We start from the raw sequence: 17,169 nt of genomic DNA on the forward strand, positions 1-17,169 counted from the left end.
TAAAGGGAGAATGTATCAGAATTGACGGGAATGAACAAGATGAATTGTTTTCTGGAGAAAGTTTTCCTGATACCTTTTAATGTTAAGATAATCAACTAAAACTCAAAGATGACTGAGAACTACAAGTAATCCTAAACTTAACAAATGCTCTTATTACAGTAAAAGCTCTGTTATCCAACTCAATCAGGACCTATAGTAGGTCAGTTTAACAGGATGGTTAAAGCAAGAAATCAGGAAAATGGTATCTACCTTAGATAACTTATTTTAACTTAAAATGTATATATGTTATTTTCTTTTACCAGTCTTTTGATATAGGCATCTCTTTTGTGTGAATCTGTTGATTATAGTTAAACATCTTCTTTCTCAGGTAAATCACATCTGTAATGCAGTTGTCTATGATTTGCAGGTTAAAGTTCTTTAAAGAGGATCCAGAAATATTTCTGATATGCACTGTAGAGTTTTTCTAGATTTTTATATTTTTCTCAATCTTTTACAATTGTCTTATACATAATAGTTAAACAGCAATGTTTTAAGCAATTTGCATTTATCAGTTTTTCCCAAAACTTTCAACTTAGTTGTCATGGAAAACTTACTTTTTATACTTTTTTCATATTCATTGAAACATCTGGTTGGGTTACATGACTTAATTGTTACGCTCACTTTATACATTTCCATGACATTCTGTAATTTAAATGATGAATACCACTGACATAAATAGCTTTGTGTGAATAAACGCAATTGACTCCTGGTAAATAACTTACTCTGCAAATGAGGATTCATGCTTGAGGGGAGCCTGTTTACCCTGAGTGATCACTATGCCATAGGTATGATATAAGAAGGCTTCTCTTTTATATGTAGTAACTCGGTTGTTCTGTTGGACATACCAGTTTGGTTTTGTTTAATTCCCTTAACTACCTTGTCCCAAGTCATTTCAGAGGATTTAATGGTTAATCACTTTTTACCTGGTCTCAGATGTTTACGGACTGACATGGAACATCTCTCTCCAGAGCATGAGGTGAGCCACTGTGATTACCAGTGCCATATTCATGTTTTAATACCTCATATATAGACTTGCAGTCTTCTCTATGTGAGGCTTATGATATGCTGTAATTTTTTTAAATCTAGCTGAATGTCATTTTATCGATTTATTTACTAGATGCGATATCTTCAGCAACTCCTTTCACATCTTTAAGCCTCTCTTTAATTGTCTACAGTAGGGATAATACACTCTCCTTCACTTAATATAATGAGACTTTAATAAGATAATGTGTGTGAAAATTTTTAACTATAAAATATTAGTTATCTCTGACCATCAACTTTCTTAAATGCAGTTTCTATTTTCCATCTTCATTTCTTCGTAACTATTTTATTTCATTCTATTTGTCTCCTGTTTCCCCTCGTTTCCTCCAAATCCCTGTTTATCATTTATTTTCTATTCTGTATCTTCAACCTATTTTTCCATCAGCTTTTCCTTTTACGATGTTTGACTCTCCACTCCTAAATAGCAAAACCTTCCTTTCATCCCTCTCCAAGTCTCTTATTCTTCCTGATCATCCACATTTACTCTCTCAACTTTTATAGTGTCTATTGGTACATCATATTCCCTGCATCACACTAATCCATTGAAACTGCCATCTTTAAGATCACTCATGACCAAGCTGCCACCCTGATAGGACTTTTTTTTAGTTCTTATAGCTTCACGTCTCTCTGCAGCATTTTCTGATTCAAAACTCCTGTGGCTCCTGGGACTCCACTTCTATTCCTGTTTTTTTCTTACTTCTCTAGTCAGTTCTTCCCAATCTCCCCTCCTTTCTTACCTCACCTTTTCATTCATTAGAATTACTCTCCATGAACAAGTTCATCCATACTCATCATCTAACTTGCCTTTACTATATGTTAATATCACACAAGTTTCATCTTCTGCTCTAACCCCATGCTGGAGCCATAGAACTTCATGGCTCACTGCCACCTGTCTATTCCACCTGCATGTCCTACAGGCATCATTTAAAATTCAGCATGGCCAATCCCCTCAACCAGAATTACTCTCTGTCTCCCACTTTGGCTAATGCCATACTGCTTTCTCCCCAAGTCATATACCTGATAGTTAACATAGAGTATGTCCAATTAGTTCTTTAATTTCATAATGTCTTTCTAATCTCTTCCGTTTCTTTATACCTGTGCCACCCTGTTAGTTGAATCTCATTCAATGAGATTATTGTTATCTCATTGAAACCATTGTAGAATATCCTAATTTTTCTCCAATCTTAGCTCTCTACTGTTGTTTCTCACTACAGCCAAAGTACTTTTCCTAAAGTATAAATCTCTTCGTGTTATTCTCCTATTAAAAACCCTTTACAAGTTTCTTACGTACAAGGCCTTTTATCATCTGACACCTGTTCATCTTGATAGTTTCATCCTGCGCCCTTTCTCCTCCATCACACACTCTGCCCCAGCCATGCCAAACTAATTCATCTCCACCATATAACATCGTCTTTTGCTTCCATGCCTTTGCCTATTCTCTTCCCTCTGTCAAAAGAATGCCATTTCATAATGCAAAGTGTAGAATATACACTCAAAGGCTATATTACATATGTGTTTGTATTAGTCAGGGTTCTCCAGAGAAGCAAAACCAAAATGATATATTAAGAGATTTATTTTAAGGAATTGGCTTATGCAGTTGAGGGGGCTGGCAAGTCCAAAATATGTAGGAGAGACCATAAGGCAGAACACTCAGGCAGGAATTGATGTTGCAGGCTTCAGTCCAAAATACGGAGGGCAGGCTGATAACTCAAGCAGTATTTGAGGCAGATTCCTTCTTCAGGAAACCTCACTTTTTGCTCATAAAGCCTTCAACTGCTTGGATGAGACCTACCCATATTGTTTAGGGCAATAATCTCCTTTACTTAGAATTAATTTATTGTGATGTTCATCACATCTACAGAATACCTTCACAGCAATGCCTGGGTCACTGTTTGATTAAATAACTGGGTGCTATATCCTAGCCAAATTGACACAAAAGACTATGACTATCAGTCTTGTTTAAGAAATAGTTATACTGTCACAAAGTTGATGGGGGAAAAAAGAAGGAAAAATTTTTTAAATAATAATAATTAAACTAACACCCATGTAATTACTACCTAGCTTAAGAAATAGAAAATTACCAGTATCTTAAAAGTTCCATATATGCCCCTCCCTAATCATGTCCCTCTCCTGTGCTCCTCCAAGTTTAACACTTGCCTAGAATTTTATATTTTCATACTTTGTTTTTCTTATTGTTTTACCACATATTTATTTATCCCTAAACAACATATTGTTTAATTTTGCATATTTCTCCTATCCTGTATATATGGAATCTCCTGTATGTATTCTTATATGATTTGCTTTTTTCACTCATTTTGTTTATAAATTTCATTCTTATTGATATTTGCAAAAGTAGTTATTTTATTGTCCTTACTGAATAGTATTCCTTTGTATGATTATACCATAGTTTATCCATTCTTCTTTCTGGGAAAATAGGTGATATTTCCAGTATTTTGTTATTATAAACAGAATTACAAGCATCTTATGATGCACATGTACAAAAGTTTGTCTGTGAGATACAAACTGGGAGTAGAATCAACAGATTGTACAGTGTACACATTTTCAGTTTTGCCAGCTAATGCTAAATTGTTTTCCAAAATGCTAACAATTTATACCCCTATAGGCAGTGTATGGGAGTACTCTTTTAGTTCTTATGTTTGCCAACACTTGGTATTGTTAAACTTTCTAATTTGGTGGATATAAAATTACCATTATGTTTCTGATTTGCATTTCTCTAATTACTGTCAAGTTTGAGCATCCTTTGGTATGCTTATTGATGAGTTGTGTTCTTCTATTAAAGTCTATTTAGGTTTTCTGCCTATTTTTCATTTAGGCTGTCTTAACTGTTACTTTTTGGAAGTTCATTATATATCTGGAATATACCAATACTTTGTCAATTTTATGTTTTATGAATATCTGTTTCCAATTTATGACATGTCTTTTCATATTTTTGGCATCTTCGAACACTGATTCTTAATTTTTTAATAGTCAGATTTATTGATCATTTATAAAAGACATTATTTCCTATACTTCTGAAATTTTTTAAAATTGACTTTATACAATAAAATTATTAATTTTACTAGAATTGGTTTTTATGTATGATGTGAGCTAGCATTCCAATTATATTTCTTTTCCTATATGGACAATCTGTTATTTCAGTATGTTTTTTGAACAGTTCATCCTTTTTGCACTGATTGGCAATGCTTCCTCTGTCATACATGAAGTTCCAGTGTATGTACGTGCCTATTATTGGGGAACATTCTTTCTCGCTGGTTTCTTTGTCAATTATTATAAAAATGATATGTTGTCTTCATTACAGTTGTCTTGTTTAAAAGTCCAGAAATCCAGTAGGACAAGTCCAGCATCCTGTCCTTTTTTAGAAATGTTTTGACTGTTCATGACCCTTACCTTCCTCATATAAAGTTTAGTATTATATTGACAAGTTCCAAGAAGGATCTTATTTAGATTCTGATTGAAATTGAATTGACTCTGTAAATTAATTTGGGGATTCTTCTCTATGATTGAGTCTTGCTATATAGAACATGCTATATCTTATATTTATTTAGATCTCCTTTCAACACGCTGGGACTACAGGCGTGAGCCACCATCCCCAGCCTGGTGTTTGTTTGTTTTTCTCTCTTTCTTTTAAAGTTAGTTTTGAATAGGGATTTATCAGTTTCATTAATCTCAAATATTGAACTTTTAGCTGTGTTGATTTTTCCCTACTGCTTTTTTTTCTGTTTTACTTATATCTGTTTTCATCTGTATTTCCTTTTATTTTGTTTAGGTTTGTTTTTCTATTTTTCTAACTTCTTGAGGAGGAAGCTTAGGTTATTTTTAAACTTTTCTTCTTTTCTGATATATGAATTTAAGGGTTTTGGCTTTTTGTTTGTTTTTTTGACACAAGGTCTCACTGTCACCCATGCTGGAGTACAGTGGTGCTATTTTGGCTCACTGCAACCTCTGCCTCCCAGTGATCCCCCCACCTCAGCCTCCTGAGTAGCTGGGACTACAGGCATGCACCACCATGCCAAGCTAATTTTTTGTATTTTTAGTAGAGACAGGGTTTTGCCACGCTGCCCAGGCTGGTCTCAAACTCTTGGGTTCAAGCGATCCACCCACCTTGGCCTCCCACAGTGCTGGGATTACAGGCTTGAGCCACCATGCTCAGCTACGAATTTAAGGTTTTAAGTATTGTTTTAGCTGTATCCCATGCATTTGCTATATTTTATCTTTATTATCATTTAGTTCAAATTAGAGTTTTATTTCCAGTATTTCATTACTGACCCATGGGGTTTGTTTAATTGGGGGGCAGGGGGAATTATCTTGTGATATTTTTGTTACTGATTTCTATCTTAACTACAGTCAGAGAACAGTCTGATTTCAGTCCTTTGAAATTTGTTAAAGTTATCCTAATGACCCAGAATATGATCAATGTGGCATTTGAAAAGAATATACATTCTGTCATTATTAGGTATATTGTTTTATATATTTCAATAAAATAAGGTTAGTTAATTTTATGGTTCAATTCTATCTTTGTATCAGTTTTTTTGTGACCTGCTTGTTTCATCAGCTGTTGAAAGACGCGTTGAAAGTTACAATTGGCAGCCAGGCATGGTGGCCCACGCCTGTAATCCCAGCACTTTGGGAGGCTGAGGCAGGCAGATACCTGAGGTCAGGAGTTTGAGACCAGCCTGACCAACATGGAGAAACCCCGTCTCTACTAAAAATACAAAATTAGCCAGGTGTGGTGGTGCATGCTTGTAATTCCAGCTACTTGGGAGGCTGAGGCAGGAGAATCATTTGAACCCAGGAGGTGGAGGTTGCAGTGAGCCAAGATCGCGCCATTGCACTCCAGCCTGGGCAACAAGAGCAAAACTCCATCTCAAAAAAAAAAAAGTTATGATTGGGGATTGTCTACTTCCCCTTTTAGTTCTTTTCAGTTTTGCTTTGTATGTTTCTTAGATGCCCTTTATCAGGTTGAGGAAGTTTCCTTCTATTCCTAGTTTTTGAATGTTTTTATTATGAAGGGATGTTAGATATTGTCAAATGTTTTCTTCTGCATCAATTGAGATGATCATGAGGTTGTTTTTTCTTCTGTTGATACAGTGTATTACATTAATTTATCTTGGAGTACTAAACCAACCATGCATTCCTGGGATAAATCCCACTTGGTTATGTTGAATACTTCCTTTTATATGTAGCTGGATTAAGTTTGCTAGTATTTTGTTGAGGATCCTTGCTTCCAGGATAAATGCTAAATCTAAGTCCTTAGGACAGAACTTATAAGAAGCAAGCCTGTTTCACCGCAAATTTCCCTACCTCCATTAGGGTATGGTGGGACTGAATAAGAGGAATAATTTAAAGACTTTAAAAGGATCAGATTCCCAGATTCCCTTTGCAACCTTGAAGAGAGACTGGAGCTTTAATCTGTAGATATCGGGCATAGCTGAAAACCATACTGAAAAGAGGGAAAATAAGTGACAGCTAGTTAATGATGGGACACCTCATTACCCTTCAAATGCTGGCTGTCAGGTTTATACCTACAGGAGAAAAAAGATCAACAGAAAGTTAGGTTTTTGCCAGATTTAACTTAAAGTGAAGTCTACTGATGCATAAAGAGATTCTAATCCACATTTTGGTGCTCCAGTCATTAGTAGACATCCCAAGATTACCAATCATTTAGAAAAGCCTAGAATACCAAAGATAGAGATGAAAATATAGAAGAAAGAAGGATACTGGAGGAAACAGAGACAATGCAAGGAGGATAAAAAAAATACAAAAAATTCCCCTTAAAAACCAAAAAGCAAAAAACTAGCCAAACAAACAAATGCTATAACCTGTGAGACAAGAGAGTGGGGAAGCAGAGAATACATTCAAAAAAGGGTAACCTAGAGTTTCCCCCATGATGCATGATAAAAGTTTCATTCTCTCAGAATAATCCCCAAAGTCCTTATCATAATCTCAAGGCACTATAGGATCTGGCCCTCTCTTCTAGTACATCTAAGACTTCATCTTCTATCCTGTCTCCCTTGCTCACCCTGCACCAACTCTGTCTTCTTTCCTTAGGACATGGCAGGTCTAGTCCCACCTCACAGCCTTTGAGCAGCCTCTTCCTAGCGTCTGCAGCATTTATTCCTCCATCTCCTTCATGTTTTTACTTAAACATTATCATCTCCATGAAGCCTACCCTGAACACTTCCATGTGAATTGTACTGTTCTCCACTTTGGCCTTCCTAGTACCCCTTATCTTACTCAATGTTTTTTCTAAAACCCTTATCAGTTTCTAATACACTACATAATTTACCTGCTTTTTGTGTATCTATCTCTCTTACTAGAACATAAGCTCCACAAATAGGGAATATTGTCTGTTTTATTTGCTTTATCCCCCCCCGTCTAAAAAGATACCTAGCCCGTAGTAGGTAGACTATAAATATTTTTTTAGGGACCTCCATGCCCAAACATGGGCCAAGAATATTCAGAAGAGCCATTCATTTTCTGGTGTGGTTGCCAGATATTAGAGCAGCAGTTTAGATCTCTCTAACCTTTCTATCACTCACTCAGTCTCCCTGCAGGAATCGTGTTAACTTTTACACACCCAGCATATCCCTCATTATATTTTAATAGCCATGGTGCTGTACCTAGTCTCCGCTGTAGACATTAAAATAAGGGATCTTGCTTTTTGCAACCTGGAGAAAGCAAAGGGGCGTAGAACAGGACAGCTTTTACTGGGAAAATATGTGTGTGACCATAGTGTGTGTGTATGTTAAATATATAGATGTATATAAATTTTACTTTTAACATTAGAAGATGGTGAGTAAGCTAAGGGAGAATAGAAAACATTTAGAAAGAAGACTAGTGAAAATCAAAATAAATTATTGTTATATGATTGAGATTTTTTAAAGCTACTTCTGTACCTAGTCTAGCAATCTAATATGAATTCCTTTAACAAAGTAACTGCCAAAACTAAATTTTTAATTAACATTAGCTTATAGGAATATTAAAAATTAAAACATTAGATTAAACCATAGTATTTTACTATGTAAACTGTATTTCACTAAGGTAAATTTTTTTAATCAGGTTATTTTAAGTTCCATGATAAAAGAATGTGAACAAAAAGTTGAAAACAAGACCGTCCAAGAGCCTCAAGGGTAAGACATTAATTCTTTTTTTAAGGCTACATGTTAACCTTAATTTTTCTATCTAAATTTGCTGTCAATCAGTGTAATGTGTCATTTTGTGTTATGTTATAGTCCTTTGTTTGGAAGACAAGAAAATGATTTAAGTCATTGGTTCTCAAATCCTGGTCCATAAACTATCTCATCAGAATTATCTGGGGAATTTAAAATTCAGGTCTCCACCCCATGCCCTGCGCCTTCTCTCAATATTCTCAGTCAGCCTAGGGATCTGCATGTTTAAAAGCTTCCAACAAAATTCTTTTATATAGCTGGGTTGTTCACTCACCAGTCAAAAGAATGTCTAGAAACTTGTGACAGGAGTTGTAAGATGAACAACGTACTGCATAAAGGACTATCAACTTGGGAATGTTCTAGTCACATGCTTCTAATCAAACTAATTGGAATCCAAGGATTCAGTAAAATTAAAATATAAGCATAGATGTGAAAGAGTATAACGTTGGAGTTTCAGGAGTGGGAGTTATTTACAAATGAGCTGTACGTACTCTTACTGAAATAACCTTGAGCATCTTAAGTGGACTCTATTAGACATAAAAAGCTCAAAAGTACTTTTTTTAAGGCTAACTACTGGGAATAAGTGTTTCATCCTATCAGTCTAGAAACACACACACACTCACGCATACGCTCCTCCCTATTCCCCATGTGTAACACGCATATATCTTTGATGTGTTAGAACCCTTACTTTATAAAGCCTCTTAGAATGGAAGCAGTCTTCTCCATATATAACCATTTTAACCACAGAGGATTAAAACAATAGACACATTCACATCTTCTATATTATTAGTGGTTTTTTATAGAGGTTTTTTACAGGTTTTTCTAACAAACACAAAAATAAACTGAAAATATAATGAATTTCTATACATGTTACAACTGTAACCCAGCTTCAATTTCATCCATACCTGACCTACTTCTCCCTCCCATTCTCTGATATGTATCTTTTAAAGATAAGTATTATTTAAAAAAACATAAACACAATATCATTATCACACCAACATAACAATAACAACTTAATATCATCAACTATCTGGCTTTTGTTCAAATTTCTCCTTGTTTCATAAATGTCAGTGATTTGTTGTTTGTCTTCCTTACAGTTTGTTTCTTTGAGTCAGGGTCCAAATGAGTTCTGTACATTGTAGTTGGTTGCTATGTTGTCTCCTTCAATCCACAGATAGAATGTCACCCTCTTATTCCTTTTTTCTCCATACAATTTACTTATTGAAGAAACTGAGTCATTTGTCCTATAGAGTTTCCCACAGTCTGAATTTTGGTGATTGCATTTCTCTTCTGTCTTTTAACATGTTCTTCTCTATTTCTTGTATATTTGGTAGCTGGGTCTAGATCTAGAGACTTAATCAGATTCACGGCAAGCTTCTGTTCTCCTCAGGTTTTTACACATATGATTCCGTCTGCCAGGAGTATTCTTACTCTGCCTGGCTAGTTCCTATTCATCCTTCAGGACAGAGCTTAGATGTTGCCTCTTCAGGGAAGCCTTCCTTGACCCCACCCTTCCTCTGAAGTCTATTGTAGATCAAAAGCACAAGAGGAAAGTCTTTTACTTGAAGCAGTAAAAGGAACTGCTTCTAAGATGGAAGGAAAAGCAAGAGTGGGTGCAGATAGAGATATCTGTATCTGTGAAGCGCTCTGCCTTTTGTTGTGGGGAATACAAAGATGTTGCATATATGGATTTCACCTTCAAAGAGCCTGTGGTTAAAAGCAGTATTTTTCAAACTGCAGATCATTGACGTTGGTACATTGTTTAATTAATTCAATTGGTTGTGACACATATTTCATCCCAAGAAATAGAATCAAATGGAGAGTACATCCCAAGTGGTAAAGATGAGTCTTTCTTATGAAACATCAGTTACCTGTGTAAGTACTACAAGTCATCATGTAAAATGTGGCACTTACTATGGATCTGTGTCAGAAAAGTTTGAAAAGCACTGATCTGCAGGCAGAAAATGTATGCATAACTATTTTGGTACCCTTCTTATATTCATTCAGCAGTAAGTAAAATTCAGAGTGCTTACCATGGGCTGTTCACAAAGATGAGCTTGAGCAAGTCATAGTCTCTTCCCTCGGGGTATTCACAGCTGAAAGTGGGAAAAAGAAGCAGTTAAAAATAAAGATAAACACTAAAACAATGCCTGCAAATGGTTCCAAGGATAAAGGAATACAGGAGTCTTCAGATATGAATGGCTGACTAGGGAGGAAAAAAGGAAGAGCAAAAGAGGATTACATGCAGAAAAATCAGCACTGTGCAAAATGACAAAAGTTACAGAGGAGCGTGTTTGGGAACTGTAAGTAAAGCTAGAGTGCAGAGTACATGTGGGAGAATGGTAGAGATAAGTATATAAAGGTAGGCAGGCACCAAACAATAAAGAATTCTGTGTGCCACACTGGGAGATTTGGACTTTATGTTATAGGCCAGGTGGTGGCAAACTTTTTTGTAGAGATAGTAAATATTATTTTAAACTTTGGAGACCATACAATCTCTGTCACAGCTACTGAGCTAGACTCTGCTATTGTAGCAGGAAAGCAGCCTTTGGCAATATGTAAATAAATGTGCATGGCTGTGTTTCAGTAAAACTTTATTTATAAAAACAGCAGGCTGGATTTGGCCTGCTACCTGTAGCCAATACTTAGGAACTTTGGTTGTCTAGCGTTAGTGTCCATCAGAATCACCTGGAAATTGCTGAGTACCATCCCCAGAGTTTTTGATTCAGAAGATCGGAGTGGAGTCTGAGAATTTGTATTGGTAACAAGTTCCCAGGTGGTGCTAATGCTGCAGGTCTAGGAACCACACCTTGAGAATCACTGCTTTAGGAACCAGACTCTAGTGAATAGAGAAGTGGGTGGAAGAGATGAGAAAGCTGTTACAGGAACCCATGATAAGATGAAGTGTGGTCTTGGATGGGAAGGTAACAATAAGTAATGCTTATGAACCAGATACCATTCTAAACATTTTTCATATATTTGCTAATAATTGTCATACTAAGCCTACAAAGTAGATGCTTTTACTATTCTCATTTTACAGATGACAGAGAGGCAGGTAAGTTGCTCAGAGGCCACCCAGCTACTAAGTGGAGGAACCAGAACCCAGGCATTACAGTCCTTGAGACCGTGACTTTAACCACCATGTTATAATGCCAGTGTATGGCAGTGAATATGAGAAGATGGATTTGAGATCCATATTTCAGATGTGAACTCAATTTAACTTGGCAGCTGATTAAGAGTGAAGGAGAACAGAATCAAAAGATTCCTACATTTCTGATCTGAACATTTAAACGGATGATGATAAAATACAACAAAATGGAACTATAGGAAGAACTATTCTGAAGAGGAATATTTAAAATGTGAGGCACAGGTAGAGAAACACTATAGGCAGTTCATTGAGATTTAAGAACCATTAGCAGCATATGGGTGGTAATTAAAGGCTTATGGTTGGAGCAGTGGTAGATAAATGATGTCACTTGAAAAGGGGGCTCTGATGGGGAGAAGGTGACCAGGCATGGAATTAGACACCAACATTTCAGATGCATATGGAAGAACTTAACTGAGAAATAGAAGGCAAACCAGAATGGTGTTAGAAACCAAGTGGAGATTTTATTTTTGTTTTTGTTTTTGTTTTTTTCAAGATAGAGTCTCACTCTGTCTTCCAGGCTGGAGTGCAGTGGCACCATCTCGGGTCACTGCAACCTCCGCCTCCCAGGTTCAAGCAATTCTCCTGCCTTAGCCTCCCTCCCGAGTAGCTGGGATTACAGGCGTGCACCATCATGCCCAGCTAATTAATGTATTTTTACTAGAGAGGGGGTTTCACCATGTTGGCCAGGCTGGTCTCAAACTCCTGACCTCAAGTGATCTACCCGTCTTGACCTCCCAAAGTGCTGGGATTACAGCTGTGAGCCACTGTGCCTGGCCCAAATGGAGATTTTAAAGAGAAGAAAAGAGATAAGTAATATAGGACATAAATAGTTTTAAAGAAGATAGGGATATTAGTTGCAAAGAAAAGATCTGAGATTTGCTTGAAAACTTCCAGTGAGGATACACATTACAAGGTAGCCCATTTCATTTTAATAACTCTTTTTAAAAAATTATCTTTTCCTGGATTAAAATCTCCCTTTCCAAAATGCCTATGCCCTCTAAAACAAGTCTTTATCATCTGGTAGAGGGGTGGGAGAGTGTTACAAACCCCTTTATAAAACTGATAAAAATTTACACTGTGTCTTGGGGTGGGGGCGGAATTGCTGTAATGCAATGTTTTTTTTTTTTTAACTGAAAAGCTTTGTAGTGTAGACCTGGGCCTCCTACCTCAGATGGAAAGAATCAGAAGTACTGGATTAGGCCTAGGGATCTGCATTTTCAGAAGTTTTCCAGGTGACTATGATGTGTATCAGTAGACCTACACAGATATATACACCCCTGCAGATATACATTATATATCCAATTTTTCACATATGATGTATGCAGGTATTGGTTAAGTCACCTAAATCTTCTTCAAGCCAAATATTCTTCATTCCTTTCATTTTTACCTCTTATAGTTTCCAGACTCCTTAACATCATGGTTGGCCTCCTCTTAGAATATCATTAAAACTTGGTATCTCAACTATGGTCTGACCCATACATCCCCTTTTTCTAGATGTAAATTTAAATCATACTTATCTTTTGACTTACACTGAGTTTTCTAAAGAAAGGAAGAGCACTGAAAAGCTAGAATGTTAAGGAAAGGCACCATAGGACTTCAGCTGGGCTTTGAAAGATGGGTAGGCAGTGGATAGAAAGATTTGAGAGTGATTGAACAATAGACTGGACAAACCTGACTGAAGGGGGTCAAAGAGATAGTCAGTGACAGTGGTATGGAAAAACAAGAAATAGATTGCTACATTTCCTGAATGCAAAGCACATTTCATCTTGTAGGTGGTATGTAAGCATTAAAGATTTTTGAGCTAAGATGTGATATCAAGAAGTGACTTTTAGAAGTTAATCTGGTAATTAAAGATGGAAGACTGTTGGAATCACTGAGTTGTGAAGTATTAGCCATGGAAGTAAAAAGAAACAGTAGAGGAGATGCTTCAAAGAATAAGGTCACAGGACTTGTGATTGGTTTGAAATAGAAGTAGAAGGAGCTATTAAATTCACTGTTAGAAACAGAGGAAAATAGTAGAACCACTGGCAAAAAGAGGGGGGAGTTAAAATGGAGAGTTATTTCTAAAGTTAGGGTGTGAACAAAAGCTTGAGATGTTGGCTTTATCTAGCAAATAATAGTAATGTGGGACTGACCCTCAGGAAAAGGGATGCGATTCAATTTGAAACTTGGAGAGTAAGTTTTATAATTGAAGAATCAAGAGCCAAATACTGAACCTTAGGGAAGATTACTTTGTGGGAAGAGAAGCAGCAGGAAAGAGAACCCATTGTTGTACTGTCAGAAGAGCAATGTGGAGAAGCTTTTCAAGGTGGGAGTTGTGGTTTGGTTTTTAACTTGAGTAATTCACAGTGCACACCCTTATAGACTACATAGACCCAGGTGTGCTCCATGGCAGCACACACCTCATGCAGTAGATTCAACAGACATGTTGAGCACCTGCAGCTTGCCACACGTTGTCTTTGACATGTTCAAACACATTATCTTACTTAATCCTCAGAATATTTTACAACAGAAATTGCAAGCTGTGTTTTACAGATGAGGAAACTGAGTCAGAGAGAGCTAAAGCATGTTGGCCAAAGGCACAAGGCAATAAACTAGATTCCAAGTCTATTACAGGACAGTTGTCAGGTCATTGAAAAATTGTGCTTGATCAGTATTCTGTTTCTGTTCAGTACTATGATAAATTAGCAATCTTTAGTGGTCATTTAGATTGTGTTTATTCCCTACAGAGCAGGTTGGTGAAAAAGAAAGAAGAAATGGATTCGAAACTGTTGATTGAAATCAATGCAACTGGCAATTCAGGACATCCCCCAAAAAAGGAATATCCCCCTAAAAAGGAATATACCATAGGATTATTATCAGCACAGCACAAAACTTCATTGCAATTTAATTTACTCATTTGTGAAAATACTGATAATATTTATCTTCCAGGATTGCTGTAAGAATTAAATGAAGTGATAAAGAATAACTACTAACAATTACATCATGCTATTATGTGCCTAGCACTATACTGAGCACTTTACAGTTGTGTTAATATAATCCTAATAACCCTAGGAGGCAAATACTAGAATCATCCTTGTTTTACAGATGAGATTAAATAATTTACCCGAGCTGGTAAACAGAGCCAAGATTCAGTCCAGTCCCAGACTTGTTCCTAACCACTACACATACTGCTTCCTTTACTATAGATAATGAACATGAAAGCTCCTAACCTAGTATGGCATATACAAACTACCCTCCATAAATATTAGTTTCCCTTCTGTGACACCAATTCAGAGTGTGTTCGTTAATGATATGCTACTAAATAAATGAAAATTTTTTATTTTTTTAATTGCTTTACATGAATTTTAAATTTTCTTTCCTAGCTCAATGTCAATTGCTGCCAGCTTAGTGAGTGAAGATACAAAGACCAAGTTTTTGAACAAAATGGGCCAGTTGACAACATCAGGTGCCATGTTGGCCAATGTATTTCAGAGAAAGAAGTAGAAGCAGGAAAGAAGCCCCCAGTAAACACTAAGATGGACCTCAAGCCGACTGGTTCCTTGTACTTGAAGTACTTGCCTTTTTTATTTCCTCAGTTTTATGTTCTTGCATTATAATTTTATCCTAACCTCCAAAGATATTTGCACTGCTTTTAATTACTGCTGTATATTTGTTGATTTTGGAGTTACAACTGTGGTGACAGAAAATTGAGTTGATGGTCTGTACCAAGTCCCTTGTCTATGTTCTTGTCTTTCAGAATAATTTTTATATAAATATATATATAGTGAAGAAGTTTTTTTTTAATTTTTGGATGGGATATTTGCAAATATCTGTATTATACACTAAGCTATTACAATGGTACTTAAAATAATGTAAATTTGAAGTCATTGTTATAAAATAATAAAGTGGAGATTACTTAAGTATTTAAATTATGGAAGGATAATGCAGACTTTTTATTGTTTCTTAACTGACTAGAAAGAGCCACCAGCATTACTCTGTGCCTTTTGGACATCAGTTTGTGTGTTCTGTAGGAATTGTGTGCATTCCATTCACATAGTATTTCTTTAGGATGCTGTGATGATTTGAATTACAAATCCTACAGTCAATAGCTAAAGACGAAACCTTCATTTCAGAACTCTCATGAATATTCTTTAAGTGCTATGTGCTATTTAAACCTCCCCAGCACTTAGATGCATATAAGGGACTTACCTGAGGAAAGACAGCACATAGGCATGGGGAGAGGTAACCAAGATGAATTTTACAAACTGGTGTATAGTAGATTTAAATCCTCAAAAATAAATGTAACTGAGAAGAGTTAATAATTGTGAGATTTTTCCCAAATTGAGATACAGAAGAAAATATAGTTTGAATCTGAAATTTAACACTTATTTATGTAAAACATTTTATTTAAGATATTTTCTAATGATTTTAATTTTAGAGAGTACCTTTTCATTCTGTGTGTTACAGAGAAGTACTGAAAAGTTAAGGACACTTGGGGGCTACTTTTTTCCCTCTAAACTAAAAAAGACATTGGCTGAATTATAACTAGTTAGTTATCACCTCGTCCCTTAAAGTCAGTGACCTCCTGTGTTTGATGTATATTACATAGAGTCTTAAGTCAGTGTACAGTTCCACTGGAATTTGACAGTTGTCTCTACAGTCATGCAACTCGAAGTAGAAAAGAGTGCTGGACATAGGAAGGGGGTGCTTGGTTTGAGGGGTTAATGTGAGGCCTTTTTGAAAAATGAATATTTTGATAAAAAGAATTCTTGTTTTAGCACAGTTGATGCACATAAGTGATTCTCATATTTGTTGTATAAACTGGTTTAATACATTTGGAACATAGTTGGATTACATTCATTTCCTGGGAAAGCTAGCTTACCATACATTCAAGTTTATAAAACAATTTGCCATAGGCAAAGCCATTTAAAAAGTTCATTCTGAAATTATTTCATTTACCTACAGTGAAATAATTGTGAACTAAGTAGTCTTTCTGAAAACTGTTGGGTTCTAGGCATTCCTGAGAAATTGAAAGTGGCTACCTTTCATGTCAAAAATGTTGATCTATTATAAATAAAATGTTTTTGCATATGTTTTTGTTTTGGTTTGGGCTATGCGTTTTACTTTCGTTTTGAAACACTATACTTTCTATTAAGCAAAAAAATGAGAAAAGCCTATATTCATGAGAATATACTAATATTTTGTAAATATAATTTATATAAATTTACCTATTTTGGTTTATTTTTACTAAAAGGGGACCATGTTGCTATAAAACTAATACATTTCAGAGGTACCTGGAAGAAAAATGTTTAAACTCTGATTTGCTTCAAACTATAGTAGAATATGTGTATGTTTGTTATCAGGTGAATGGGTAGAATGTATTTTTATTGTGAACATTTTTCTTAATTAATGAATATATTTATTTAAGTGCTAATGTTTTTTTAAAGGCAATAGTAGGCAAGATTCACAGTGTATTTCAAGTGAGAGTCTCTTTTCTTAAATATTTTAATATCATTAAGATTTCACATTGTGGTTTTGTTGTTTGTTTGTTTGTTTTTAGTAAAATATGTCTTGTCTTTACAGACAAGACAGACACTAATCATTGAGACTGAGATTTGGACTGAGTCCAAAATAGGGCATAAAACTCCCATACTCATTCCTTTTAAACAGAAGTAAACTTACGGTACAAGTTTTTAAGTGTTCAACTTAATGAAAAACTAAGTTTGCAAAGTAATGAAAAGCTAATTTGAAATTATACCTGTGTTTCCA

General features: G+C 35.7%; 1 protein-coding gene across 26 annotated transcripts in view; it reads left to right on the forward strand.

Moving 5' to 3' along the window:
• The window catches only part of RELCH (RAB11 binding and LisH domain, coiled-coil and HEAT repeat containing), a 119,961-nt gene extending 103,470 nt beyond the window's left edge, over positions 1–16,491 (forward strand). For 17 of the 26 annotated variants that reach the window (XR_010151970.1, XR_010151968.1, XR_010151973.1 and 14 more), the window contains 3 exons: positions 927–1,015; positions 8,161–8,231; positions 14,784–16,491. Coding sequence is in view for 16 of the 26 variants with exons in the window: in XM_001144840.6 (XP_001144840.3) it covers positions 927–1,015; positions 8,161–8,231; positions 14,784–14,904 (281 nt within the window). In the remaining 10 variants the exon portion in view is untranslated. The remainder of the gene's footprint in view (positions 1–926; positions 1,016–8,160; positions 8,232–14,783) is intronic. The other 9 variants (XR_010151966.1, XR_010151967.1, XM_024350916.3 and 6 more) reach the window with 8 other exon arrangements.
• The last annotated feature ends 678 nt before the right edge of the window (positions 16,492–17,169 follow it).

This window comes from Pan troglodytes, chromosome 17 (genome assembly GCF_028858775.2).
Source record: "Pan troglodytes isolate AG18354 chromosome 17, NHGRI_mPanTro3-v2.0_pri, whole genome shotgun sequence".
In the NCBI taxonomy this organism is placed as follows: domain Eukaryota; kingdom Metazoa; phylum Chordata; class Mammalia; order Primates; family Hominidae; genus Pan; species Pan troglodytes.